The 15,925-nt window shown below is 40.3% G+C and overlaps 1 protein-coding gene across 1 annotated transcript in view; it reads left to right on the top strand.

Moving 5' to 3' along the window:
• Positions 1 to 284: 284 nt before the first annotated feature.
• Positions 285 to 15,925, top strand: part of EBF1 (EBF transcription factor 1) — a 99,090-nt gene continuing 83,449 nt past the window's right edge. Inside the window, exons 1-2 of the mRNA XM_042881522.1 lie at positions 285 to 361; positions 8,281 to 8,422. Coding sequence (XP_042737456.1) covers positions 347 to 361; positions 8,281 to 8,422 — 157 coding nt within the window. The 5' untranslated portion in view covers positions 285 to 346. The remainder of the gene's footprint in view (positions 362 to 8,280; positions 8,423 to 15,925) is intronic.

Below are 15,925 nucleotides of genomic sequence, written 5' to 3'. Positions count from 1 at the left end.
CTATGAGTTTGGCTATTTAGTGTGAAGGGGGGACCATATCTGAAGTCTTTAATGGCTCTATTACAGCAGAACTGTTAAGTTCACGTATACCCTAGGACATCCTTACACATTTTGCTGGACTGTGGCCTCTGATCCCTCAGTGGGCGGTCAGTGGTATAAATTGTCTGAGTTGAAATTGCTGATGTAAATAAGGCTTTGTTAGACCAAATGTACAGATGTAACAATGTAGTATTGTGCACTGTTTATAAGATGATAATGCCCATTTCTCTTTCTCCGCAGGTTCTTCTTGAAATTTTTTCTCAAATGTAACCAAAATTGTCTAAAAAATGCAGGAAACCCTCGAGACATGCGACGATTTCAGGTCAGTTGGGCACGCTTCCTCCTTTAAAAAACAGCAGCTAACCCAAACTAGCCTAGTAATTCATTGGGAGATGCTAAAAATATAAGGCCAAGAACGTTCTTGATAAAATTATCTCAGTGGAAAGTGAATCCATGAAAAGAAAACTCAAAGTGACATCATTGCAGTTTTCAGTCACAAGACAACCTGGTTTTAGGGCTCTCTGTTCTGCCTGGGGAACTGGTTGCCTTCATGTAAACATGCCAAACAAAGTGAGCGCCATGCCTGTTGGAAGAGGCAGAGGAAGCTATAAGAGTAATGGCTCATGGCTCTGGTTATGCTTCAGAATTTACTCTTCTGCAGCATTGAAGACTCATAAATGTGCATTAATATGATGATAGTCCACCCCCTCTTGGAAGAAACTACCAGTGGGTATCTTTCTCGGGATGCTTTGGACTGATATTTCCCCAGTGTCTCAGCATGTGGTAGGGGAGGCTCAGGAGCTGTGGTATCTACTTAATTTAAAAGGCCAAGGATGTTTCTGTATGCCACCCTACATCCATGACTTCTTTTGAAACTAAGAACATAAGTATCCCTTGGGAGGATGGATTGTGCTTGCCTTTCTCTGAGCTGTCAGGAGGGGACGGTGTGGTGACAACACGGAGAAGAGGTTGTTGCAAACCCATTACTGGAGACATGATCCTTTGGCTGTGCCAGTGGTGATTTACCTGAGTAGGGGTTGAATTAGAATACGGGGTAGAGAGCCCAAGGACCATCTCTTTTGATGGAACGAGTAAATGGAATGCGGGGAGAAAATATAATATGGTCTTTCAGTGGGGATTTGACTCAGGGAGCTGAGGAAGTAACAGGAGGTTTGTCCCCTTGACTGTAAGGACCTCTGGAGGAAGAAAATGCCAGAAGATGAGGGCAGCTTTCTGCAGTAGCTCACAATGTTTGTTTGCTTCTTTGTGGCATCATAGTGCTTAACTGAAAATGCTAAATGCTTTGTGAATGGCAACGTTGTTTATATGTAGAACATACGTCTTTTTGTGAACTATTTAATTGCAACAGTAGAGGAAGGTAGAAGGGTGGTATTTGCCTCTACAAGCATGAATGTGCAGTCGTGAGTAGATGTGGCAACAGCGATTAATTTAATCAGAATGAAAGCTAGCATTATTGTGGCAGAAGTGTTAGCTCCTCATCCCATGTGCTTCCCACCGTCACATTTCTCCGGTGATTTGAGAGGGCATTATCAGTGAAAGTGGGAAAAGGACTCACCAACATGGGGCTTCAGGCCAAGCAGTGACCCCTGGGGCCTGTCAGAACTTGCTTCACAAACTCTGCTGGGTTTGTGCTCACCCAGGCTAGAGGCTGATTTTCATATGGTAATGCCTTCGTGTGTTCTCTCAGAACAGCAATCAGGAGCCTGTGTCGGCGAATAGGTAGGACATAGGAAAGGTTGTTGATCTCTTGACTTGTAAAGACATTCTGTCATACAAACCCAGCTTCACAGCAGTTGAGCTTTCTGTGTGTAAACAGAGACTGCTTAATTACACAGGTCGTGTCAATTAGTGTGACCTTAGCATTTTCAAGAAATTAATCACTTTCAGCAGAGTGAACCGCTTACACTGTAATACAGGGTGGTATTGAAGCTTGTTTTACTACAGCTGCTCTTGCGTTGTTGATGATTTTTTTTGTTTGCTTTTCTTTTTTAATCTTGAACTTACTCTTTTTGCAGTAGACTTCTTAAAATAGTCAAAATACTGGATCCAGTCTTCACTTTTTATTTCTTGGCATGAGAAGGATCACGCATACACATAGTATCTTGATAACATGATGCACCTAGATATTTAAGATGGTGTTGTACAGGAACCAAATGAAATCCAGGTCCCTGTGAAGTGAGTAGAGGGTTTGTCATCAGCTCCTCTGTGCCACTGACATATTCCCAGTGCTTTCAAAAGTCTGTCTCAAAAAGGTTTTCAAATTCTTTTTGAATAGCAGCATACTCTTTTCACAGAAAATTTAAGATTTTTTCTTCCTTTACTTTGTTCCACCTTCTATGCTGGACTGTCAAGCTGCCTGAAAGCTTGTCCACTTTTTGGCATGATATCAGTTATCTGCCTCCCAGAGTTGCTAGGAGTCATTACAACAGAACTTGTGAAACAGTGAAGGCCAGGGGCATGAGTTTTGTACGAAGTAAGGACAGTTTGTACTGAAAAGTTTCCTTCCTAATAGGTTTGTTTCATGCAGCAGGGAATTGTCTGACTCTACTGTGATCTAAGATGGGGTAAGAAATTGTAGGGAATAGGTAGAGTGTATGTTGGTTCAGAAGAACTACATGTGAATTTTCATACACGTATAGAAATTAATTTGGAAGTTTTATCCCAAATGTTGTGTTCCTGAACTAGTGAGATAAGCTTAGAAAAGCAGGTATGGGCCTGGAGGGAGATGCATTTCCCTACATTTCTGAGATGCTCAAGCACGTGATGACTAGGTGCTGCATATCAGTAGTGTCATGTGCCAGCAGGAGTGTGTGCTGGAGTGGTTGTAATAGCTCTGTCTGTTTTAGCAGAAGACAAGTTCTTTACCGAGAGAGTGGTGAGATGCTGGAACAGCTGCCCAGAGAGGCTGTGGATGCCCCGTCCCTGGAGGTGTTCAAGGCCAGGTTGGACGGGGCCCTGGGCAGCCTGGTCTGGTATTAAATGTGGAGGTTGGTGTCCCTGCGTGTGGCAGGGGTTGGAGATTCATGATCCTTGAGGTCCCTTCCATCCCTGACCATTCTGTGATTCTGTGAAGACAGGAAAAGTCAAATGCTGTCCGTGCATGGACTCGAGGTAGTTCAGTTGAGTGTTCAACTATGGTACAGACTCCCTGCTTGTTCTCAAGAAAATTACTTCATCTCTGTTTCATCAGCCCAATTGCACAATACATTTGGCAACGCCACTTAATTTTCCCCTTAGTCCAACCTTGTCTTTATTATTCTAAAAACCCCATGGAGCAGATGCTCAGTCTGTTTTTGCATTCTCTGTCACAATAAGCTGTTGGCTTTGGTGGGATAGGCTGTGGAGTCCCAATCAGTGGTAGTAATAATAGTAGGTGGTAGCACGGGTAAACTCTGCCTGGATTTTGTTTTTCAGCATGAAAACTCATTCATATAACCTAAACAGTTTCATATGTTATTGCAATTAATGAAACCCAAGTGCCCCAGTTATCTTGTTGTTCTTGTTTTAGCACAGCTGCTTGCAAACTGACACATGTCAAGTTATAATTTAGAGAAAACTTCTCAGACTGAGTCACTGCATAAAACCCTGAACATTCGTTTATTATGAAAACCTTGAAAGTCACTCAGAAATTGCCTTGCTGTTCAGTGCTGTTACCTCAACCTTTTCCTCAGCCTAGGCTGCTAGTTTGCCTCAATGGGATGCTGCCACTCATGTTTGAATTGAAGCCACTTGTGTCCTATTGCAAATTTGCATAAGAGACAGAGATGATGCTTCATGAATCCCAGATAATGGAATTTGGACATGCAAGGCTCCATCCCTAGAGAAGGGAAAGGCAAAAAAAAAAAACAACCTGGAAAATAGCAGTACGAGCTGTGGCCCAATTCAACAAGGTAATTAAGTGCCTGACGTGGCCTCATGCACGTGAGCAAAATGACTGAATATGTTGTACTTATGCGCTTTAAGTTAGGCACATTTTTAAGTGTCTTGTTAAATTGAGAGTAATTTCTAGTTATTAGGATAAAGAAGATACTGTAGGAAGAGGTCACCAAGTAGTGATGAAAATAAAGATGCATTGCTCAAGCCGTTTCTGCATAGATTTTACACGAGTTACAGGTTTTACACTAATGACGTGCTTTAAATCTGGAAATTGTCTTAATCAGATTTTTTCTGCCTTTGCCACTGGATGTTGGGGACATCACAAAAATATCAGAGCCCTCAATATACACTGGAGAAAATTGAAAGCACAAGGAACATGCTATGTCTTAATCAGTTAGTGAAGCTTAATGGGCTGTGGTTAAAAATGAGGAGTCATGCAATGCTTAATTTTGATATATTAGGTGAGGTACCATAACAAATAAACGGGCTGAGTGCTAAACGTGGATAAATAGCTTGATCTACAGGCTCCTGATCTCAGAATATTTTTTTAAACTAAGCCCCAAAGCATTCACAACTGGACTATTTAATGGCAGGCAGAATAATTCACAGAGCCGTGATACGTTAATGCCGTTGATAGTGCCAACTTCATTGAACAAAGTTATAAACCAATGTGTTTCTTTCATACCCCTGTCTCCCCTGGTGTTGATACAGGATTTAAATTCAAAATCTATGAAGGGCTGAAGCTAAAGCTCAAAATCGTTTTCCGTGTTTGCCTGTCCCAAATTAAAACTGTGTTTTGTTGACAAAATTTGGAAAGGTTTGAGATTTGGCAGGCCTGGTTGTCCCTGTGCTTACATTAATGTGTCAGCACCTCATTAATCATTTATTAAACTGTAGTGTGCCTTTCCCTCTTGCTATGGTCTGTGTTTTAGGATGCCTCAGTGGCCATTCCACATCTACTTTGGCTCTCCCCTCCCCCTAATTTTATGATTTCTCCACAAATTAGGTTTAGCGTGTGCTTTGACTTGAACATGTCCCAGTTGTTTCAAAATCAAGATGAGGAGAGTGTAGTATTTTTTTAGATTAAAAAATATGAGTAGAACTTGTAAGTATGTAAGTGCTCTGTAGCAGTCCAACTATGTAACTATAGCACACAAAATTCAAGCTGTATTTTTTCCCTGTTAATAATTAGAGGTATTAATATTTTGTTAGTTCACTGTATGCTCAGTATTCTTGTGTTAACGAGATTTTGTGTTTTAAGTATTAAACAGTATTTGCTGTTTCTTGCAGGTGCAGTATTTTTTTTCTTCAGACACATAATAATAACCACTGTTTTTTGTTTTTTTTTTTTTTTTTTTTTTTTTTTTTAATGCATTTCCTCAGACTGGAAACAGTTTCTCTTGGGGATTCCTTTTATAGTATCTTCTGCTAACGACACTGACGAACTGCACCAATGTGATCTGTTCACAGTAAATCAAACTCTGTTCAGGGGTTAGGTAGGGAGGCACTGTTAAGTAATTCAAAATCTGTTGCATCAACAATTTCAGAAACATGAAGGGAAAAAACTGAATGGAGTTTTAGTCCCATAAAAGCAACCTCACAAATTATTTCATTTAGTTCTTCCCTAGCAAGGCGCATGGACAGAGACAGCTGCTTACATACACGTTTCAGAGGTTTGGGACCTGCCTTGCTGTTGTTGTTCTTGAACTGTTAGTATCCTCATTTCTCAAAACGTTCAGAAGTTTGGCTTTCGGCATAGGATTGATCAGTTTCAGTGCAAAGTATGCATGTTCCCATACGTTTTTTGTAATGGAGGCTGTATTTCAGGTTGTGGCCGTTACTATCAGTTGCAATATTATCTGTATTTGTATGCACCTTAGTAGATTCCTAGAAGAAGATAAGAGACTGGTATAAATCATGGAGCTATGACAAGCAATGCCAGCTAAGGATTTGGCTCCAAATCCCACTTGCAAAAGAACTGACAGTGGTTGCAAGTGCACAAATAAGATCGCAAACCCTCAGCCACTTACTATATAGGATCATATTTTATTGAAAATGTCATAAACTTTATTCTATCCCTCAGGAATGCAAAGAATAAATTACTTTTGAAATCCCTTTTGGAATTTTATATATAGGGCTTTTTTTTTTTTTTTTTCTCTTTTTTTTGCCATTTTTTCCCCCCTAGTTTGATTTGAGAAGAACTTACTTACTGTGCCTACTGTTTGGCGCCTTCTCTTCCCCAAATTTCCATCTGTAAGAGCTCTTGAATCATTTATTTGGTATTTTAATATCTTTCACTTAAAACACACACAAAATCTATTGCCTGGAATGCCATTCTGATGGACAGTTTTGAGATCCTTTAGATGTAAAATATTCTCTTTTGTATTTCTCTTTTTTAAGGCAAAACTTTGGAATTACCTACTGCCAGCTTAGCAACTTTGCTTATTTTATGCTTTTATGCATTTTCTAGGTGGTCAGTAATAGGTGAACATTTTTTTGTCGAAAATTTTTAAATCCAATTCAAGTAATGAAATTGAATTGTTGTAAGCGATCCTTTAAGTGTCCCCATTTGGCCAACTTTGAGAGGCAGCAGCTTCCTAAGAGAGTTGAAGCAATGTTTGCCAATCTTTGTAAAGCATTTCACCTCTTCAGAGGCTAAAGCCTCTCAAAACCAAGAACAATTAAAGCAAGAGCCTTTCAGAGCGACTGGGGAATTCAACAAAATAAATCAGAAATCCTCTGCCGCAGCTCTGGAGGCTTGCCTCATTATAAGAGCAGATCTATTAGCCCCCTTGCCATTGTCTTTCATTTCTCAAGTGAGGTGATTCTAATTAAATTAATCTGCATGTCAATCTATCGGTGATCAATCAAAAGGGCTGAGGTCCCCCTTTGCGGCAGTGTGCTTGCGGCTGACAGGGGCTGATAATGGAGGAAGAAATAAACTGTCGAGCAAAGTTAATTAGTCAACATAATAGGTGGATTAAACAGGAGCTGCTGATTGCTGTTTCACATGTCGAAGCATGAGGTGGGAGCTGAAACTGCAATTAACAGACAATTATTATATTTGGTTGTAAGAGGTCGCATGAATAAACATATCTCTGTGGGTTTCAGTTTTTAATCCCTTTCCCCGCTTAATGTAAGGAGAAGTGTAGGTCATTTCTTCGTATTGTTTTAGTGGAAGTTCTTGAAGGCAGCGCACGCTCCTGGCAAACTGACAGCCAGCTGAGGGCCAAAGTGTTGGGTGGAGTAAAGCTCTGGAAATGATGGTTTTTTGAGGGGCGGAAAAAGGTGTTGGAAGGGCAGCTTAATGAAAACCAAGGCTGTGATGTTGCACAGCTGAAATATGGTGGATGGAGACCCAGGGTGGTAAGCTGGTGGCTCAGCCTGGATCTCGCCCTGTCCACCCCCAGGTTTCCTCCACTACAGTTTGTGGCTCAGATGCCCTGTAAATGAACAGGGGTTTCCGCTTGGATGGTATCTTCTGAGCTTCAAGGCTGAGAGGTCCCTCGGAGCAGCTGGGTCTCCTAACTCTGATTCCAACACATAACCATTTTCTCCCCTCCAGTGCAGCTCCTTTCCCACCCTGAGCCGCTCCATGGAACAGAAGCACTGGAATCTGCTTCCAGGGTAGTGCCCCTCCACCTCTTTCCCCTTGCCTCAAACCGAGGTGTTGACATGGAGATAAGTTGGTGAATACAAATAATACTAGCACTGGATGAATAGGGTTGTGTTCCCCAGATCAAGTCCCCACTGTCAAGCGTGCGTGCATATACAAACACACCTATGTGTACTCACTGAGATAGAGCTCAGGAGAAATTTGGGCCAGTCCAGCAACCTGTGGTAACTGTACTGAGGAGTGAGAGTGCAGGTTTGTCTGGGGAGGAACATGGCAAGTCTAATGGCAACTTCACAAAATGCACTTTTGTTTTCTTTTATTCTGAATTGATTCTCATTTGCAGCGTCAACAGCTCTATCTACTTCAGCATGGAAACTGAAGGATAATTTAGGGTGAAACACAGCTGCCCTTGTACGTGTGGGAAAAATACTTAATAAAGATCCTCTTGTTAAAATGATAGTTAACGGTGCGCTGTCTGCCATTCAGCTACAAACTCTGCAATTTGACTTAAAACTGCATCAAAAGCTTTCGATGCCAAAGACCCACTCATCAATAGTGTCTCTTGTTAGATTTGTACAGCATAAGCACCAGTTGTTATCTGAAATAGCTATGCAATTTTCTACAGCTCCCAGCTGTTATTTATTTAACTGAGCTTATTACACTCTGTGCTTCTTAAAAAACATACATATACGTCAAAATGTTCCTCCGTTTTACTCTTGTGCTTGCAGGTTGTGGTGTCTACAACAGTCAATGTTGATGGCCATGTGTTGGCAGTGTCGGACAATATGTTTGTGCACAACAATTCCAAGCATGGGCGGAGAGCTCGAAGACTCGATCCTTCGGAAGGTACGCCTTCTTATCTGGAACATGGTAGGCATATCATTTTCATTGGTTGGCATTGCTACTTTAAATGCAGATTTATTTGGTTTCTGTCTCTGACTGCTGGTTTCAAGTTGTCGTGTTATGATCAATGCCTTTGGGATTGGGATACCTAAAAGAGACTGACCCCTGCTTTAAAAAGATGGCTCTCCAGACCAAAACTGGAATTTTTCAAGTAGGTCAGCACAAAATGTAGTGAAGTGACAAGCTGGTAGGCAAACATGGGTGCAGAATCTGTTCCTTGTGTTAGTGAAGCATGGTGATTTTTTGGGGGGAGGGGTAGTTGTGTCTATTCAGCAACTAAAATTGACCTTTTCCAAATTGGTTTGGTTTCTGACTGTGCATGCAATGGATGTTACATTATTGCTGAAGTGCTCAGTACCCAAATTCGGGATTGGATTACTCATTCCTATAGACTGCAGAACTCTTTAGGAGATCCAGTTGTTCCTTTGGATTGTTGTAAATGAAAGCAGAGGCCGTTTTGGAAGGCGCTATGCTTACTCAACCCATGGACAAATGTTCTCTCCTGGCTCCAGCTGTGCCAGCTGAGACAGTTCTTGTTCCATACGTGCCACAGCTGCTGGTCTTTCCTCTGTGCTGGAGGCTATTCTCTACCATAGACACGCCAGCCTAGATGATAGTCTGATTGCTCTTTAGCCTCCTTCAATCTGAAGAAGTTCATCTCTCTTAAACAGTTTCAACAGTAACTCTTTGCCAGTCCGGCTTGTTTTGCTGAAAAAGTTGAAGGAGAAGTGGCGCAAGGCAATTTGGCTGGCTTTTCTGAAAGCATAGGGAGCACCAGCAAGGGTGGAAAGGGGGCAATGTGGCTGGAAGCAGCCTGGGAAACTGTAATCTTTTCCATAAGATCAACTGGTCCTGGAAGATAATATCTGCTGCTTACTGTAGGTGCTTAAAATGGGAGTTGTTGAGTGTGAATGCTCTTTGAAAAATCTGGAGTTGATTAACATTTTGTCTTGCTCTTTGTCCTCAAAGTTGATGACGGCTGCTGGGAAAAAAATAAAAAAAAAAAACAAAAAAAAACAAAACAAACAAACAAAAAAAATAAAACCCCACACACAAAAAAACCCCAAATCACAAAAAAAAAAAAAAACAAAAAACAACTCAACAACAACAAAAAAAAAAAACCACAACTCTCTACCCCCCAACAAAACAAAACAACCTACCCCCCAACCAGACAAATAAAAGACTCTAATACCAAAGGGCATTTCACTCTCCTCTCCCTGTTCCAGCTTGGAAGAATATTTCTTTGTCTTCAAAGCTGTTTGTAATCCTAATTCAGTAGGTGCTTGCGCCCTCTAGGAGATGGGGGTTTCTATTGAAGTTGAATGTAGAAGGCACTGGTCCTTTTATGCTGGTTTGTTCCACAAATATTTGCCAAGGATCTGATGAATAATTAAATAGATTTTTCCAGAGTTTGAAGAAAGCAGATAAAATTTTCTCCAGGAAAGTGAATGCCACTCAGAAAAACAGTCACTAGGCATGTTAAAAGAAATTATTAATAGCAAGAAATGGGTAAATGTGAGAGTTTCTACTACTCAGTGGATTCCTGTGGAAATAGCTTTCTATTCTGTTCATGCTTTCGAGCATCAGTCCTGCAAGTACTTATGCATATATTTAAGATTATGTGCACATATGGTCCTGTTGGGATCAATGAGGCTTCTTGTGTCAGTAAAGTTGAGGGTATTGATAAGTGTTTGCAGAATCAGGTCTGTAATTCACACTTACCAACCTAAAATTCTTAGCTCAGCAGCGTTTCTCATTATATAAACATAACTTACATCTGTATTTATTTAGCTCTAACTTTTTATGTAGGCTATGAGCCATTTTCAGCTATAATTCATGTTATAGAATTTTTTTTTCATCCTGCCAACAACCTAATTTAATAAACAAACCACTGTCATAATTTGTGCTGAATTTTTACAAAGAATGTTCGAACTCTGTCTTTATTAATTAGCAGGAAGCAGAACATTATGAAAAGAAACTTTGCCGCATTCAACTTCGTAATCCTTCCATTAAGTCTAGCCTTTCAAAAACCTCTTATTTTTCACTTATTCCTACTAGAGTGGCAATCTCTTTTCCCCCTTTCAGTCCTCTCAGCGTATGAGTTTGGTCAACACAATGCTTACTTTCTCACACTTGTGGTTGGTGTTTCTATGCATGGTATCATAAAATCCTCACTTACATCTCCCTTCTTCCCTCTCCTGTCTACCTGAAGGATTCTATCGGCAAAAAAGAAGGGGGTGGAAAAAGAAAAAAGACGATACTCTGCTTGCATAGTTACACAAACTTGGATATCGTGCAGCTATTAAAAGCCAACATCTGCAAACTATCTCCATATGTACATTTTGGGAAAGGTGATTTTTCTAATCTAGTTTCTCAGGCACCTCTCAAGCAACCTCATAAAGCCACCACTAATAAATTCTTACTTTTGAATGCAACCTCCATCCTACAAAATTACGCTTTCCCCAAAGGCTTGGTGGAGCCTTTCATTTTAACTAAATCCTTCAATCCAACTCTCCAGGAATTCTATGCATATTTGTGTCCAAGAGATGCAAAAAAAGAAAAAAAGAAAAGAAATCCAGTAAGTGTTTTAAATGCCACTATTGAATGTCTAAAACACTTAACTGAATGAGAAAAAGTGGGAAAAGTCTCAACTGGGCTTAATGTTGTTGAATTTTGGGCAACCACCGAGAACTTTAGACCTGTTGGAACAGATGAGAGTTTCCTTCACTGAAATAAATTTTTAGTTTTACTTTGAGTCACTAAGTGTATTCTTATCCTCGGTTTTGCAATTTTTATCTTGAATAATATCTTCGAGTGTAAGTAGAAGAGACAGTTTGTTTGTCTTTGCTCTTTCCAGTTTCCTGCCTCCCTGAGGGGAGGGCAGATTGCCCCGAACAGAGTTTGTAAATGGTAAACTGGAAACTACCAGAGTCGTGGCTTGTTTGTCTCTGGTTTGCTGCTTTGCTGAGCAACTTCTGATTGTAGGTTTTGAAATGCTGGTGTTTAACTCTGGTATGTCCTTGACCAAATGTGTACTTTTCTAGATATTTGACTCTTTAAATCAACTATCTGATCACAAAAGTGATGAATGCCTGACTTCGAGAGCAAAAAGTCTGGGACAGGGGAGAGAGAATGTATGAAAATGTGCTGGCTGCCTGCTTTGGTTGGTGATACCCAGCTTATTTTTCCTCACAAAGCTGCAGTGGGACATACTGCTCTGAACTATGGAGTTGCACTCTATGTGACACCAAAAAAAGACTTTGGATGCCAAAAGTCTAGAAAGGAAGCTTTACTTGCTGAGCCACTCAGGGGCCTGGTATCTCCACATTTGGGTTCTTACCATTTCATTAGCAGGTAGCCTGGATTATTTTTGGGACATCCGACACATCTCTATTTATATCTTGCTTGCCAGCCAGTAAAGTTCCTTTTTCTAGCATGTCTCTATATCTTTGAAGATTAATAGCTGGCACAGGCCAATTATTTCATACATCTCTGTGTGGTATAAATAGGGTAAGCCACAGCAATCTTGTGGTTTTTGTAATTATCACTTTTACATTCACAAATAGTTGGATCCTCACTTGTTTTATGTTTATGGTAAACCAGAAGACTGGTGTGGTTGACCTTTATAAATTGTGCACATATAGTAAGATGTATAGAGAAGAGCCAGCAGGCCCCAACCATTAGAATATGTTTCAGTTTGTAGTTCGTTCCAGGGTGTCAATTTTAAAGGGAAAACCTTTCCAGTGCAATTTAAGTGACTAGCTTATGGAAGGGGCAATTCTGACAGGGTTTGCAATAACCCTTTTCAAGTTAACCAGCATGAAGTCCACCACTGCAGATGTCTGCAAAGTTTCCGGTTAAAACTCTCTTATCACCACAAAGTAAAAATTCTTTTTCCCCCAAATCTTTCAATGACTCTACAAGAATGTAAAGACAATTGCAGCATCACTTTCTGTATTATTTTTCCTCGCTGGCAGAATGCAGTGCCCTCGAAAAATGATAGTCCCTGAGACCCTGTCAGTTTGCATGCTCTAACACTTTATTATCTAATGATCTAATATGCAACAAGGCAAAGAAGGGGGTGCTTATCACCCTGACAGGATGCCTAAGAAAAGTGACTAAATTACTTTATGTACCATTAGTGCTAGCTGCCACAGTGAACTCGCTGTGAGCATTTATGCAAATATTCCTGAATACATTCAAGTGGCCTTGTCAGGAAGATGACTGACAAGCAGTTTAAATGCTTGTTATTTTAAAGGGACAGTTTGATTTCTTTCTTTTTTTCCCCTTCCTCCTCTTCCTCTGTGGGAGAGCACTGAAGGACTGGGTGTGATGGGGTTTGCTGGTGGTTTGGCTCTGAGTTAGCTCGACAGCAGCAAAAGAGGAAAGATTCAAGGTAGAAATAGGAAAAAACTATGAGACGTGGTACCAGCGTGTGCTGATGGAAGCAAAGACAACCATGATTTCTAAAGCTATGTCCCGCCACTGTTTTAGCATGCAATATATATAAATCTATCCATGTCTATCTGAAACAGATCAATATATAACAAAGCCATTATTAATGGCTGCCTTGTGGAAATAATGGCTACATTATTTGGTCTATGTATTATGGCATGTGAGGCCATAAGCTTTCACTATGTTGCTTCAGTTCATGATAATAGTAATGAATGATTCAGACTGTTTGCTATCTGCAGGTGCAAAATGTACAGTTAATGAAGAGCAGTAGTTGCTGTGCTTCAGCTGTGTACATTGGATAAGCCCTTTCCTCAGCAGTAGGGCATTTATGGAGCTTTTCTTGCCAATCTTGCCCTCCCAGGCAATCTCAGATAATATTGGAGGCGCATGCTCAAATTTGCCACTAAATCTTTACATCTGAAAGAAAAAAAATATCTCTGTGTTCTAAGTTGACTGTATATTTCTCTATTCAGCTCATTAAAAAAGGAAGTTTTTTCCTGATCTTCTATTTCAATTTGACCTTGAATCCCTTATTGTTGCACGTGTCCTTGCTTGATTAAGTTGTTAATATAAGACAGAATACTGACTGATGGCAAAATATTAAGAAGTTGAGAAAGAGGGTTAATCTGCAAAATTTATTACATTTTACCACTCAGATGGTGTAGGTCCAACTTCTTAATCACAGTTAGGGATACTGCATTCACAAACCAACCAAGCTTAAACAAAGGAACTTTCATTTTGCTTCATTGCATCTATGGAGGGAGGCACCTGTTAAATCTTACTGCCTCACTTAGGAATGTTTTTGTGATTATCTGAAAAACATAAACACACAGGCTTTTTCTGCACGATATCATTCCATGTAGAGAAATGCAGTTGGCTTGATTTATTATTTAGAAGGAAAATATTGAAAAAAAATATTAGGATTCTACCACTCTTCATGAGGGGATCTTGTCTGTTATTCTGTGATATGTTTGCTTTTTAATTTATTTTCTATGAGGGAGGAATACCTTGGGTTGTTGGACATCTCAATGTGTACACAAGGGGAAAAAATGTGACTTTCAGAACATTGCACAACATGGATAGTAATAACAGCAAGTGAGCCTTGATATACTGAAGGATTTCAAAACTTCAAGCTGGAAATAATTTTCTTCACTTTTGCCAAGTTGTCTTTCTCATATCGGCTCCTTCATAAATGCAGTGACTCATAAATTCAGGCAATTTTTTACATAATGGCTTGTTATGTGTTCTTGGAGCTTGACCTCACTGAATGTATAATATTAACCTCTTCACTGCCCTGCGGTCTGACTGCATGTTTCCAATATAAGTGAACACATGAGGGGTGGATTAGTCCAGTTTGTGTACTCAGATGGAGCTAGAGTCCCTCTGAAGAGACAAAACATAACCAGAAAGATAAGGTGCTACACTTTAGAGAATTCGTAGAGAAATAAAGACTCAAATATGGTTCTCAACAAGATTTTAGCACTGTGGATCAGTGAAACAAGTTGCCAAAGCTGTGGCAGATTCTGTGCAGTTTGCAGATATGAAATCAAGACCCAGTCTCTTCTTAAATGGTGTATATCAGGTCAGGGAAAGGTTATGGGCTTGTGCAATTGCTCCCTTAGGATTTGTGGGGTGAGGCTCTCTGGTGCTGTATGGGATCCCTGGCTGTGTGATCACAACAGTCCCTTCGGGAGTGAAAACACAGTCTATCAGGTTAGCAAAACACAGCAGAGCTCTGATTCACACAGCTCCAAAACGTGTTAACTGCATTGTGCCCCACTGAATTGTTCTGATGAATTTTTGCAATCCTCTCCAGAGCAGTGTTGCTGTCTGCAGGCCCTGTGTCCCCGCTTCCTCTTTGGAAGTTACTGAGAATTTCACAAGAACTGGTGGGTGGATGGAGCTGCCCTCCTCCTAGCCAGTTGCATCAAAGAGAAAGCAGAAAATCTATGTGTCTGGGTCATAAATCAGGCGTTGAAGAGAGATGCTTAAAAGTTTAGACTATCTGGTGGCAGCAATTTTGATGTTCCAAAATATATTTTTAGTTTGAGGATAAATGAAAACAAGACAAATAAATCTTGCAGAAGAGATTTTTAGTGATTGGTTTGTGCATGCAGAGTCCAGAATTTCAGTTTTGCCATTAGGCTTTAAGTCTTCTGTGAAGTTGGAGATTTGAGTTTGTGAATATTTTCATTATTTAAACATAGTCTCATAATATGGACGTACGAATGCTGCTGCTGCCGTGGCACAGGAGACTTAAGAGAGACCATCTGAAATATTTTAGCCTTTTGAAAGAGTTGTTTTTACATAATGGCCATAGTAATGCTTCCTGAATAGGCGGGTTTGGGTACTCCAAATTGTCTCAGTTAGAAAGGATTCCTACTTAACAGTCATGTACCAGGGACGTAGTGTCACATCTAATGGGAAAAGGAAAAAAAAAATACTGTGGAAGTTGGAGACGCCTGGATTTTAAAAAGCTAAGGTGTGGTAGTTTCTGCCCATAAACAGCTGCCCTTAATACTTCTCAAATACATGAGAAAGAAACCAGCCCTTCCCCAAGAATATCTAAATGATGGCATGCTGTGATATGGTGTTACCCTCTACTGTTACGAGATTGTCATGAATTCATGAAAAATAGTACCTGAATGAAGACAGAATGCATTTTGTGAATTTCCCAGAGGAGCTTTCAGATCTCAGCTCCCAAAATTAAAAAAAAAAAAAAAAAGGGGGGGGAAAGAAGGCGGGACTCTTAAAGTTTGAAAGAGATTAGTATAAAAATAGCTGTGTTTTGTTACAGCAGGTAAAGGAGAAAAGTTCAGATGGAAGTTCTCCAACCACCACGAGAGTTGGCTCTTATTTGGAGAGCTGGACCAACCAATTTCTGAGGGCTTAAGGTTTTTGTCCGGGTCTCAGAGGAATTGGAGTACAGAATGCACGTAGAAAAGCCTTAGCTGCTCTGTTTGGCAGAAACTGCGCAGCTATCAATAGAGGAGGATTCAGCAGCACCCAAATAGG

Source organism: Lagopus leucura, unplaced genomic scaffold (genome assembly GCF_019238085.1).
Source record: "Lagopus leucura isolate 7727_CA_CO unplaced genomic scaffold, USGS_WTPT01 Super-Scaffold_100030, whole genome shotgun sequence".
Classification (NCBI taxonomy): domain Eukaryota; kingdom Metazoa; phylum Chordata; class Aves; order Galliformes; family Phasianidae; genus Lagopus; species Lagopus leucura.
The sequence above is the reverse complement of the archived record's forward strand: the minus strand, read 5'-3'. Positions and strand labels throughout refer to the sequence as shown.